General features: G+C 55.4%; 5 protein-coding genes across 5 annotated transcripts; 2 read left to right on the top strand and 3 right to left on the bottom strand.

Annotated features, from left to right (window-relative positions):
* Positions 1 to 1,213: 1,213 nt before the first annotated feature.
* J7T55_000514 (uncharacterized protein) lies at positions 1,214 to 4,814 on the bottom strand (the record flags this gene model as incomplete). The annotated part of the gene is made up of 2 exons (XM_053135798.1): positions 1,214 to 4,655; positions 4,714 to 4,814. The coding sequence occupies 2 exons, from the start codon at positions 4,812 to 4,814 to the stop codon at positions 1,214 to 1,216; spliced, it is 3,543 nt and encodes a 1,180-aa protein (XP_052986587.1).
* A 2,168-nt stretch (positions 4,815 to 6,982) lies between these two features.
* Positions 6,983 to 7,985, top strand: J7T55_000515 (cop9 signalosome complex subunit 7a; the record flags this gene model as incomplete). Its single annotated transcript, XM_053135799.1, has 2 exons — positions 6,983 to 6,997; positions 7,050 to 7,985. 2 exons carry the CDS (start codon positions 6,983 to 6,985, stop codon positions 7,983 to 7,985), a joined length of 951 nt encoding a protein of 316 aa, XP_052986588.1.
* A 686-nt stretch (positions 7,986 to 8,671) lies between these two features.
* Positions 8,672 to 9,922, bottom strand: J7T55_000516 (uncharacterized protein; the record flags this gene model as incomplete). Its single annotated transcript, XM_053135800.1, has 3 exons — positions 8,672 to 8,908; positions 8,964 to 9,666; positions 9,759 to 9,922. The coding sequence occupies 3 exons, from the start codon at positions 9,920 to 9,922 to the stop codon at positions 8,672 to 8,674; spliced, it is 1,104 nt and encodes a 367-aa protein (XP_052986589.1).
* Positions 9,923 to 11,293: 1,371 nt separating this feature from the next.
* J7T55_000517 (uncharacterized protein) lies at positions 11,294 to 11,909 on the top strand (the record flags this gene model as incomplete). Its single annotated transcript, XM_053135801.1, has 3 exons — positions 11,294 to 11,374; positions 11,469 to 11,543; positions 11,697 to 11,909. The coding sequence occupies 3 exons, from the start codon at positions 11,294 to 11,296 to the stop codon at positions 11,907 to 11,909; spliced, it is 369 nt and encodes a 122-aa protein (XP_052986590.1).
* A 539-nt stretch (positions 11,910 to 12,448) lies between these two features.
* Positions 12,449 to 13,184, bottom strand: J7T55_000518 (uncharacterized protein; the record flags this gene model as incomplete). The annotated part of the gene is made up of 3 exons (XM_053135802.1): positions 12,449 to 12,551; positions 12,679 to 13,011; positions 13,111 to 13,184. 3 exons carry the CDS (start codon positions 13,182 to 13,184, stop codon positions 12,449 to 12,451), a joined length of 510 nt encoding a protein of 169 aa, XP_052986591.1.
* Between the last annotated feature and the right edge of the window lie 33 nt (positions 13,185 to 13,217).

The following is a 13,217-nucleotide window of genomic DNA, read 5'->3' on the forward strand; positions in this document are numbered from 1 at the left end:
TGTTACATAATTTATCGTTCCCTCGGTCCGGGTAGCTTTGGAAATCTCGTGTGTTCTCATCGGTGCGGAGTGCCCCCCGATTTACCCGAGGCTTCAGGAAGGATAATGACCAGACAGTTCTCTTCGTGTTTTGGTTGCCAATGATTCCCAGTGTTCTATAAGAGTGGCATGACCCAAGGCCAGCGTAGGTGCCCAAAATAATGCTACGAAAATAATTTGTACTACTGTGCAGGACATCTTTGCTGGGCATCATACAGCAAGGTCCGGAAGACTTTCTCGTAACTGATGGATTTGTATACCTTCACCTCGACTTGCTCAGAAACCTACGCGTGTATAGCCCAATCCAGGCGCTCTGGACAGACCGCGCCGCTGACTCCAGCTTCATTTCTCTTGGAATGTCTTCGATGAGCCCCAAGACGTGATATGCCACGCCGTCGAAGCATTCTTCGACTGCGTATCTCTTCCCTGTCTGCTAGCCTCTGTATAAATCACCATGACAAGCGAGTCGGCACGAGCCAGGTCTGTCTGTTCCTTCACATGCGGCAGCTACAGTCAGGTCGCAAACACACACACACCTCCATTCACCTTTCCATCCCGTCTTTACTTCATCTGCCCTTATAAGCCCCTTGAAATTAGGGCAGAGCAATACCGGCCCTCCTGGCCGCTTGGGACAACTGGTTACGACCATGGCTAGTGAACAGGAGATACTACCGGCCGAGGGATCAAACAGAGCTCGCGGGTTCGAGCCTCCCTGGTAGTATACTGAGGAAGTAGCAGTACGCGACGAGAGACGTAGACGCTGGTCGCCGAACTCTTTTGGTATTATGTTCTTTGGCTACTTTTCCTGCTGGACCTTTCTCTCTTTTCCCCGGAGGCTTCATCGTGGTTCAGCATTTGCGAGCAATGAAATGGCCAATTTGAAGTGCGATGTTACGCATGGATCGGTGATACTGTGGATAGGTGGAATTTGTGCGATACACTCAATTGCCCACGAAATTAGGCCCAAGGAGGATTGAGCCGCAGATCATGGTGTGAACAAACAATATTATCACGATAGATGAGCCAGAAACTTCATGTCAAATACCTCATTCAATTATACGCTATGCCAATAAACACCATGTCCATTGTAGGTTCCCATAATTCCGATCCGTAGGCATTCGTAAAGGAGAATCTTTCCGTCTTCTGACGGTCGAACCGATCAAATCAAAATCGCTCATACTCTATCCTCGGCATCAGCCAGGTTCGCGAGGGGCACATAACCCTCCTCGTCCTTCCTCCTCCGGCCTGCCAGGCCCTTGGCGCGGTCGACAATATCCATGGCAAAGTTCTTGACAAACTCGACTTTGCCGGGCCGCTTCGCCCTCCTGCTCAGGGCGGCCTTGCCAGCAGCCTCATCCATCCAGCGCGGCCGGCTCCAGAACTTGAGCAGCAGTGAAGACATCACGACGGACACGGAACTCAGAGCCATGGCCGCGCCGGCGGCCATGGGGTGCAGGTGGAGGCCAAAGGGCAGGAAGAGGCCCATGGCGAAGGGGAGCCCGATGAGGTTGTACATGCAGGCCCATGCCAGGTTGCCCTTGATACGGTTGAAGATTGACTTGGCGAGGTGCAGCGCCGCGGGGATGTCCATCAGCTCGTCGGGTCTCATGAGCACCACGTCCGCCGCTTCCATGGCGACGTCTGTGCCAGAGCTCATGGCAATACCCACGTCGGCGGTAGCGAGCGCGGGGGAGTCGTTGATGCCGTCGCCCACCATGGCAACGCACTCGCCCTGTTCTCGGAGTTGGCGGATGATTGCTTGCTTCTGGTCTGGGCTCACACCGGCGTGGACGTTTTCCTCGGCAATGCCAACCGCAGCGGCAACAGCATGCGCTGTGCCGGGCTGGTCACCGGTTACCATGGCCACTTTGACACCCATGCGATGCTGCAAGACCGAAATGGCAGCGGCCGCGCCTTCCTTGATCGTGTCAGAGAGACACAGATGACCGGAATACTTGCCGTCGACGGCAATGAAAATGTTGGTTGTTCCCGCGGAATCACCAGACTTGCCAGAGGAGGCGTTCTTGTTGATACGCTCGGAGGCATCGATGGCTTCTGAGGGGACGTCGACGTTGTTCTCCCTCAAGAACTTGACGTTGCCGACGAGCACGGTGTGCCGTGTGCGCTCGGCGCTGGTGGCTGGTTCAACGCTGGCGGATATACCACGACCGACGGCAGCAGTGAAGTCACCAACGCTGCCCTCAATGGTGCCCTCCGCGTCGATTCCGATTTCCGTCTTGGCCGCACGAAGAACAGCTTTACCGACAGGGTGCTCGCTGCCCATCTCCGCGAGACCGACGATGGTCCACCACAGGCGACGGCGCCACTCATTGTCTTGCCATAATGGAACGACCTTCATGCTTGCTACCGTCATCTTTCCGTATGTAATGGTGCCAGTCTTGTCGAGAACGACTTGGGTGACTTTAGTGGTGGTTTCCAGCGCCGCTCCGCCCTTGACCAAGATGCCGTTCTCAGCGCCAACTCCTGTACCGACCATAACGGCAGTGGGAGTAGCGAGACCGAGGGCACATGGGCAGGCAAAGACGATGACGGAGATGCAAAGCTTGACACACACAAAGATCTTGCCACCGCTGGCTGCCTCTTCGAAGATCTTGGGTGGGTGAGTGAGGACATGGCTGAGGATCATCCAGACAACGAAGGTCAGGAAGCCAAGAACGAGAATTGTGGGAACAAAGTATCCAGCCAGGGTGTCTGCCAGTCTCTGAATCGGCGCTCTTGTTGTCTGAGCATCTTGGACGAGCTTCACGATCTGGCTAAGCTGTGTGTCCCTGCCAGCGCGGATGACCCGGAGATCACAACGCCCATGGCCGTTGACGGTACCGCCGATTAAGTTGGACCCCTTGCGCTTCTGAACAGGCATAGCCTCACCAGTGACCATGCTCTCGTCCACGTATGTCTCTCCACGTACCACAACACCATCAGCAGGGATCTTGTCCCCAGGTCGGAGAATAACTACATCTCCGACTTGGATGAGCTCTGTCGGGATGATCTTTTCCTCAGCAGCATTGCCGTCTGCCATTGGAGTCTTTGGCTCGCCGTTTCCGGCAACGTTATCCCAGTTCTCGGCAGCCTTCTCCGCAGCAATGGGATCGGCGTAGATGGTTGCCATAGATGGAGCTAGCGACATTAGTCGAGACAGCGCTTTGGACGTCTGGCCCTTGGCACGATTTTCCAGGAATCGACCAAGTGTAATAAAAGTAATCAGCATAGTGCTAGTATCGAAGATCGTACTCGGTCTTGTATGAGGTGGAAAGAAGAAGGACACCACCATAGCGACACAGCTGAAGAAGAAGGCACAGGAAGTACCAAGGACAACCAGGACGTCCATGGTGGGTGAACCGTGCTTGATCGACTTGTATGCAGAAATGTAGAAGCGCTTTCCAATACCGAACTGGACGGGGATCGTCAAAAGCAAACACACAATGTCACCCAGGAAAAGACCATGGAGGAGCTCCCATGACCCAAAATCCAGGAATGGCAGTGCCATCGGCAGGATCATGCCGATGACGAAAACTGGTATGGCAAAAGACAGAGACGTCTTGAAGGCCCGTCTCCATTCGTTTATTTCTCGTGTCTTGGCGAGAGACTCTAACTGGGCGTTGTTGTCGTCGTTGTCGGCAACGAGTGCGTTGTACCCGGCCTCCTCGACTGCTTCAACAATCGCCCGGAGACCTGTAGTGCCCGGCTGGTGGTTCACAGTCATGCGTGATGTTGCAAGACTCAATTTCGCTGATGTAACACCTGGCATGTTTTGTAGCTTTTCCTCCAGTGACGTTGCTGCGGCACCATCTAGCACCCCAAAGACTTTGAATTGCGCTGTGGACGTGGTTTGCGTCGCACCTGCGGCCTCGGATTGTGTCGAAATGATCTTGGCGTCAAACCCTCTGTCCTCGATGATCTCGACGATCTTCTCCGACGGTAGTGTCGTTGGGTTGTGTGTGATCACGGCTCTCTCGGCCAAGAGGCTGATGTTGAACTTGATCATTCCTTCGACTCCTTTAAACCCGGATTCGATCGCCGAGGTACAGGCACCGCAGGTCATGCCCTCGATTCCAACGGTCGTCGTTGTTTGCGACGACTTCCCTGCTGAGCCCTTGGAGCCCGTCTTTTCCTCGCGTTCCAGCGCCTTGGTCTCGACGATAGTTGCGCCGAAGCCCCGGTCCTCGATCATTTCTGCGATCTTGTCTGCGGGTAAGACGTCCGGGTCGTGGTCTATAACGGCTCGCTCGGATAATAGGGAAATGCTGAAACTTTTGAGGCCAGCCACGTCCTTGAATGCGCCCTCAATAGCGGAGGTGCATGCGCCGCAGGTCATGCCTTCGATTGCCACGACGGTGCCAACGTACTTTGCGCCGCCATCGTCCATGGCGTCCTTAAATGCGTCGTCTACGTCTGCTTTTGGCGTTTGTATGTCTGTGGCGAGAACTTCGGCGTCGAACCCTCGGTCTTCGATTATCTCGGCTATCTTCTCGGCGGTTATCCTGGTGGGATCGTGCATGATGACCGCTCTCTCCATTATCAGGCTAACGGACACGTTGCCCACACCGTCCTTGTCTTTGAGTCCGCTCTCGACAGCCGAAGTACATGCGCCGCAACTATAGTGAGTCAGTATTGCCGGCTGACTTCACAGGGCAACGGGCGGAGGAGACTCACGTCATGCCGCCAACTTTCAAAGTGGTGGTGGCCCATTGTGCGGTAGGTGGGGCGCTCAGTAATAAATCCCCAGACGGGATACTGATATGTGAAGGAGCCATGTCGCCGGCAGCCTGTTTGTGGGCGGCGTGTATCGACAGGTCGAGTGCGCGGGTTGGCTGGAAGGTGGCAGTGCTAAGACGAGTCGCAACACATTTGGGGAAAAGATAGGCAATGCAGGGTAGGGGGGTATCTTTGTAGGATAATGCGTATTATGGACTCGCGCAGAAACCAGAAGTCCAGCTTCCGGGGCTGATATCAGCTTATGTACAGGTAGCGGGGTGAGGCGTTGGTATTGGGAACCGGGTAGGCACCGGGTCCGGACAGCCGCGCGCGCAGGAAGAGGCGGCAGTAGGTGTGAGGATCGACTCGACTCGGCCAAAGTAAGTCAAGGTCAAGGTCAAGGTTGGAGGAGGGTGGCAGCCGGCGAGGAGAATCGTAAGACTGCTGCAGAAGTGGGCGCGATCAAGCTGCGAGGCAGACCGGGGATAAAAGGCTAATAGGTGCGAAAGAGAAGGAGAAAGAAGCGAAGGATGACTCGGTCGGGAGCTGGAGGCTTATGGCTATGATAACCAAGCGAGGAGCCCTGTTTGCTGCGAGCCTGAGCCTGAGCCTGAGCCTGCGTGTCGAGGTCCTGTTGCAGTTGAGTCGTTTCTGGGGGACTAGCTAAGGTTCACATAGTTTCAGGTACCCCTGATGCGGATCAAGAGAAGCGAAAGAGAGCGTCAGAGAACACTTTGACTGACTGACAGCCATGGGCCCGCAACCTGGGCTGGATTCATCAGCGGTGGGTGGCCCCTTGATTTCTGATTTCAAAGGCGGATTCCGGCCGTCCAGGCCAGGGTTCAGGGCACCAGGGGCACCACACCCGACAGGGATCCCAGATGCTCGGGGTACGGCCTGACCAGTACACGGCAGTCCCTCCCGTAGGACAAGCCTCCTGTATGATAACCTCCTACAGTACCTCCTATGGTATAACCTACTACAGGATAATCTCCTGTTGGTCAACTTCCTTTTGGGTAGTATCTTGTCTTGGTAGATGCCGTCAACCCTCCTTCAGGTCCCTATCTACTCTATGTACTCTCGAGTAAGTACCCAATTTTGGGATGATTACAAGAGGTAGTAGGTCCGGGCCACAGACCGACCTCCAGTCCGTCCGAGGTCTGCCAAGGAGGCTGGGTAGACACGTACTTCTGCTGCGCATAGGCGCTGTGTGTACGTACTTTGACGCGGCCAGTGCGGTGATCGACTAGGTCTCCGCCGTCGTGTGTGCTTATTCAAGTCCTCTCCTGGATCCTGGAGGACGAGGGGACAAAGAACAAGGGACAAAGAAGACAAGAGGTAGGATGGCAGACGACGTTTCTTGTTTCGAGATGTGATCGTTTGGTTTGTAGCCAAGGCCTGTGTTCGTGATCAGGCCCCAGGCCGGGTCACTCTTCTGTGCCCAGAGTGATCATGCAGATCATATCTTTTGGCTATCTTCTCACTGTGAATTGCGACATGCAATGCCGAGCCTCCGAGGCCACCGCATTAGGAACAGGTGTCAATATCTGCTTGATTAGGTTGTAGCCCACCTCATATCTTTTCAATATCACATGTGGCTGCATACACCGCGTAGTAGCTGCCAATGATGTAGCCACATCCAGTCCTAAGGAAATTGTTGTTCGGAAATTGTGGTTGTACAAGGCATATCGCCGTGTCTTCAGAGACAGAGCTTCTAAGAGCGTGCTTTCATCTCAGAAAGCTGCAGCACTCAGATTTGGAGCAGCAGTCCCCAGCATCCGCATCCCCGCATTGCTGTGACCAGGTGCCCAAGTGCCGTTGGCCTTCGGTCCTCAACCAAGACCCCTGCCCCCAGAGCTTCGAATTCTCAAACGCTTGTGTTTGACGTGTTTGAGAATTTGCTCACAAAACCAGTCCCTTTAGCGGTCTCAGCCAACAGGCCAGTCCTGGCTCCACTCTCCCACACCCAGCAGAGCCGCAGAACCCTTGTGAAAGCTTGTGAAGCTTAGTGGGCTAGAACTGTTGTGCGCGTACTCTTGCCTGCCACTATCGCCTGCCACTATCACCTGCTACTATCGCCTGCCACTATCGCCTGCCTGCCCCGCCCCAAGGCTACCCTACCCGCCCATTGAACACCAATTACGTAGAGCTCGATTTATCTTCGCTCATCACTCCAGCTTCACACCTACGCCCTCATTTGCCACCATGGAGCAAATCAAAGCTTCCAATGCTCTCGAGGCAAGTCTTCAACCCCCGGTTCTGCGCCCTCCCTTCACTCGCTGACGTGCTCCTAGCCCTTCCTGGCCCTCACCAAGTCCGCCAACTCGCCCAAGGCAGCCGCAGACCTCATCACACACGCGACATCTGCCCAAGGCACCTACATCTTCACGGAGCTCCTCGCCAGCCCGTCCATCCGGGGCCTCGCCAGCTCCCCCGAATACCAGCCCTACCTCACCCAGCTTCAGATCTTTAGCAATGGCCTATACTCCACATACGCGTCGACCCCGAACCTCCCCGAGCTCAACGACCGCCAGAAGCTCAAGCTCCGCCAGCTCTCCCTCCTCACCCTCAGCCGGGACAAGGAGAACCTGACCTACCCGGCCCTGCAGCAGCACCTGGGCCTCGCCTCGCCGCGGGAGGTCGAGGACCTCGTCATCTCCGCCGTCTACGCGGGGCTGCTGAACGCCAAGCTGAACCCCCTCCGGTCCGTCGTCCAGGTGGCGTCCGTCGCGCCCCTGCGCGACGTCCAGCCCGCCACGGTGCCCAGCATCGTCGCCACCCTGCAGAACTGGAGCCAGCGGTGCGACGCCACGCTGGCCGAGATCGAGGCCAACATCGCCACCATCAAGAAGGAGGCGGCGCGCAAGGCCAACGACAAGAGGGAGTGGGACCGTACCTTCCAGGCCGTTGTCACCGCCGAGACCAACGAGCCCACGGACCTGACGGGCTCGGGCATAACCGCGAACGGTGGCCGCGGTGCCGGCCGGAGGCTCGGCGGCGGCGCGGCAGGGCGCACTGGTCTACGAGCAGGGAGCGGTGGAGGAGCGGGAGCCGGGGGAGGCGGAGGCGGTTCTCAAGCCGCAGCAGGCGGTGCTGGCAGTGGAAGTAAGCGCGGCACGGACAAGTTGACGGAGGGCTTGGAGGACGATGACGACGAGGCCATGGATCTGGACGATAATGCTGATGCGGCGGGTCAGAACCAGAAGAGGACGAGTCGACGAAAGTTGTGAGTAGGCGTCGACCAAGGTATCGAAAACTGCCTACGGTCTAAACTTCTCTATGCGTCTGCAAGACGACGGAAAGTATTGTCTACAACTACAGACTTCTGGGGCGTTGTACATATTCGCATCAAATCACTGGCGGAACCATAAATTCCGTGGCGCAGCCTACGTGAAATAGAGAAGCTTTCACACCGCGAGGGACACGGGCATAGGTCTCAGCCATCCGTCTTCGTATTTTAATACGTGCAACAGCAAAAATGGGCGAGTTACATGGCTAAATGCTCAATGAGAAACAGATCCCACCCTTAATCAGAGGAATCGTACATCGGTCTTGTTACAAAGCAACTTTTTTCATCTCCCGCCACCCAGTGAAGGGAGAAATGTGAGAAAGAAGAGGCAAAACACTGCGTAATCTCCGAGCCAAGTCAACGCCATACCTCCATTTAATGTGATAACTGGGCTTGCCCGTCCCGTCCAAAAAAAGAAGAATTCGCCTGCAAAATGGTATCGTATCCTGAACAAGACCAGAAGAATGATGTAGAAACAAGCAAACAAAAGGAAGCGATGAGGTCAAACGGTTTCAAAAAAACGTGAAGCAGAAGAATCATGGCGTCGTCAGATTAAAGGCACTAGAGAAAAAGGGCCCGTATCTTCCCATCTCGCAGAAGCTCCACCGTGTTGGCTGGGTTGGCCGTTCAAAGCCGTTTTCCGGGCACGAGGATGAAAAGCACCAGTAGTGCCGCATCTACCGTCGCCGTCACAGCCAGGACCATCAGGGCGCGCTTTGCGAGCAGTTTGCGGACGTATGGCTCCCTGACTCGGGAGAAGTTGAAGGGTGTGTACTCGCTCAGGCCAATCAAAGCCAGGACAGGGTCGAGGGAATATTGGTATGAGGCGAGGAAGTATACGCCGAGAGTGAATGGAAGAATGAGCTGTGATCGAGTGTCAGTCATGGTAATTGTTCAAGTCGTATGCGGGATGCCTTACCCATAATCTTGTCAGCCTTGAGGAGTCAAGGAAGATCAAGACAAAAGCAGCCCAGAATCCACCGAACATCGAGACCAAGCCGATGATGAGCCTCAAGATCAGGGTAGGCGGAATGAGGTTGCCCAAAGCCTTCATGCGCAAGAAGCCGGGAAACGCGTCTCGCTCCATGGCCTGAAACACATAATCCTTAGCCAGGTCGAACACCTCCGGGTCGTCTCTGCCTTCCTCCTCGATAGACCTCGTCACCTCCTCCGTGATTTGGCTGGGGAGGACGATCTCCCGCTCCGCTCCGGGCAGTAGGAAGGTGTAGAGAATCTTCTCAGCTGAGGCTCGGATGTCCTGCCTCGCGACCTCGTGGAACGGGCTGTTGGAGTCGGTCATCAGGTCGCGTGGCGTACTGCCCGTGCCGGGGCTGGGCCTGGCGCGCTCGCCGCTGCTATGCGGGGAGTCGTGGAAGCCGGCCGCGGTGGGCGAAGCCCTGTCCTCACGCAGGTAGGCCGACATCTGCGCGTCCTGGTCCCGATCCTTGTCGGTGGCGTACATCGATGGGCCCGGTGCCGCGTAGTTCAGGTCGCCCATGCTCTCTAGAATCTGAGAGGAGCGCTTGGAGGCGTGTTCGGGTTCAGGCGTGCCTATCAAGACGGATCTTCGCATCTCGCGCACGTAGTGCCGACATAGTGTCATGTGCTGAGCAACATCAAGCCTGTTTATCGAACGAGGTTTGTTAGCAATTGAGACAAGTTGGCGGGGCAGCCACCCCCTTGCTTCTTGTGTTTGGGCTTGGTTTTTCCGTACCAAAAGTCTAGATAGTCCACCGATCTTTGCTGATCTCTCATAAAGATGTAGAATGAAAACAGGTCGACTGGTGGCAGAGTCCGCCTGCTCAGCACTTCGAAAAGGGTCGGCAGCCGGTTCCGGTTCAGGTCGGGCACCGGTGACGGCGTGTGTGGGTTCGACATGGTGAGTTGATTGTTGTCGCCAGATCACTTGATTCGAGTCGCCAATGGCTTGGAAGTCTGCAGAATCGGAGGAAAAAATGCACGGTCGGGTTCCGTGGAACAAGCGAATGTGCTTTCGATTCGCGAAATACTGGAACTTCAATCGAAAGTGGTGGGTCGGGATGTTAAAGTGAGCGGTTTGTCGAAGGGGGTCGGTTGGATCGAAATCGGCGAGGGATTGTTACGAGAGTCAGGAGGGAGGGACGGCCAGGTGTTGAGTGCGAAAAGAGCGGCAGGGTGTGCTCTGCGCGCACCAGAAAGACTGTAATTAGACCAATGAGGTCACTAGTGATGGTGTGCAACCTTTTGATATGCTCGGTCGTGCGCGTTGTGGACGGGGTGATGGGGAGGGTAGATGGAGACTCGGGATGGCCAGAGGCAAAGAGGTCGCAGATGCGTGCACGGGCCAGGCCACCCTCCGTGATGCCAATTGAGATTTGCTCCACGGGAGTGGGTTCCCCTAATTTACCGTGCCTGCTCGCCAGCCTCCCGTCTTCCTTCAAGTCGACGGCTGCCGATGCACCTTCGCAACAACCACTTGTGATCTGTGCTTTGAGTGTTGGAGACAAAGAGTCGAGGTTTCTGCTTCACGGGACGATGAGAGAATCATTGAAAAGGTTCAGGAATAGACACTCAGTACATGGGTCGTGCCGTTTGAATGGGATGACGCCGAAGCCCAGCGAAATGTCCACCTTGAGCCAATCACCGCTTGCCCAGGCACTACTCAGTGCTCACGGCTGCGTTGGCTAGCGGTATGCGTTACTTGCATTCCTTGTGAAGCATGAGAGTAAACACGGAGAAATCTACCAAGTGCACAGGTTAGGAGGGGCTTTAGAAGTGTTTCCAACGGCAGGACTGCTAGAAATACTGTTAGAAGGCCTTTGACTTGCTATGAAAGCTGGAATCTGGAGTGTCAGAAATGACCAAACTAAGAGTGATTCCTGCTCATACTGTGCTACCAACGGCAGGTTGAAGCAGACGATGCTGCATCTTGCAGTGACTGTTCCCCCTGGCCGCCTCTCAGCCACCACAGCCACATTTCACTTATGTCAGCCGCTCTGTGATTACGTCAGTTTTTTGAGCCAATCACAGCCGGACGCCAGTTTGAGGCAGGGCCAGATTTTTTCCACCCACAACTTTTGCATCTCTCTCTGAGCGTCTTCCGTTTTCTAGTCGAGTGCAGCCGACAACCTCGAAGACGACAACGCCCCAACTCCCCACCGACGACTCACGACACCGTTCATCCTTCAGTGAGCTCGACCCCTCTTCATCTCGCCGAATTTTAAAACCCTGCAGTGTCAATTCTAACGAAGGCTTCTTCGAACTGTAGAAATGTCGTCCAACAAGAAGACTGGCCGGTCCGCCATCCAGGACGTGGTCGCCCGCGAGTACACCATCCACATGCACAAGAGAGTACGTTTTGCCGAAATCGACGACCGAGACACTGCGAAATTCGACGGGCAATCGGTTATTGGGAACTAGGTGCTGACGGATTGGTTTGGAACAGCTGCACGGTGTCACCTTCAAGAAGAGGGCTCCCCGCGCCATCAAGGAGATCAAGGCCTTTGCGCACCAGGCTATGGTATGCTGAACCCCCCAACTTTCCCGAACCGAACACCACGTCCGCCGCGACCGACAACATCGAACGCCACACGCGGAGGGATTGGCATGGCTGGATAGTCTACATTTTGAGGGAGACGAGGACAGATTACTAACCCGACCTTCCACCTCACAGGGCACCTCCGACGTCCGCCTGGACCCGCAGCTTAACAAGAAGGTGTGGGAGCAGGGTGTCAAGGGCGTGCCATACAGAATCCGCGTCCGCATCTCCCGACGAAGAAACGATGAGGAGGGTGCCAAGGAGAAGCTGTACAGCTACGTCCAGGCCGTCAACGTCAAGAACCCCAAGGGCCTGGTCACGACCACCGTCGAGGAGGAGGAGCAGTAAGCGAGCGTCGTGTTGACAGGGGAGGCTCTAGAAGGATAATTCGCGCTTGCGAACAAGCCGACGAAAAGTCCTGGGTGTTTTGGAGGGTCGGTCCGTGAAAACTTGGGTTCCTTGTCTGGTCATGGTGGCATCTGGCTTTCCGGAGTTTTCTACGGCTTTTAGCTTCATACTACCGAGGAAGCAAAAAATGAGACATACGAAAGACAAACAACCAACATGTCCTCGACGTTGACCCAGTTCGCCGGAACATCGAGCTTGACCGTCCTTCTTGAAGACTACCCGGACAAGGGGGAGGGACGACTTGTATCTAAGATACCCATGCTTCGAGGGAATATGCGAAAGAAAGCACCCAGGCCAATGCATGTATTCTGCGGAAGAGACGACCTCTATGCCTGATGGCAGAAGCCAACAAGACATACGGCCCTAGTCCAAACTATCCGACCCTGTAAATGCGGAATCGCCGAAACCTCCAAACCAGTGACCAATGCCATATTCTACACTTTGACTCCATGCTCCCAAATGAAAATGCATACAGTAACTCAGTCGTCGTCAATGTCGCGGTGACGTGCCGTCACCTTCCGCTTGAACTCCTCCGGGTCCTTGTCCCAGAGCTCCGCAGCCTCGGCATTCAGAGGCGAGTCACTTAGAGATGGGGTTAGCAAACACGTTCCAATAGATTGCACAATCGCGCCTCCTCCAGCCAGCCCAAAGTGAGCCCCACGGCCCATCCACTCTATCCCTCCACTGAGTAATCGAAAATATAACTCACTTGTTCGGCTCTCCCAACAGACTCTGCAGACTCAGCAGGACAGTTCGGATGTTGTATGCCGCAGACCACTTAGATTTGAGGATGTCCAGACAGATCCGGCCCGAGAAGTCGACATTCGGGTGGTAGATTGGGGTGCGGAAGAGCACCTCTGGGGCCTTGTAGGGGTAGTCGGAGGGGAAGTTGAAGGACAGCTTGAAGACCAGGCCGGCGTAGGGGGTGTCGTCGACGCCGTTGATGGTGGCATGCCACTTGGTCAGGTCGCCGTCGGCTCCCGGGAACGCGGAGATTCCGGGGGCAGGGGAGGTCATGAGCTGCATCAACTCTGTTTGCAGTCTGTAAGAAGCGCAGTGTCAGCAACATGCTACTGTGCCCATATATCCAAGACGGATATATTGTGCTGTGATGAAGGCTTGGTCCCTCCTGTCTGCGTACCTCTTGGTGACATTCTGAGAATCAGCTTTCCTGGCACCACCGAGCACGCCGCCTGCAGTCTGAGGGCCCTCCATGTTCACGAGACGCGATGCAATGAATAATTCAAA

This window comes from Diaporthe amygdali (genome assembly GCF_026229845.1).
Source record: "Diaporthe amygdali strain CAA958 chromosome Unknown NODE_59_length_222216_cov_65_098826, whole genome shotgun sequence".
Classification (NCBI taxonomy): Eukaryota; Fungi; Ascomycota; class Sordariomycetes; order Diaporthales; family Diaporthaceae; genus Diaporthe; species Diaporthe amygdali.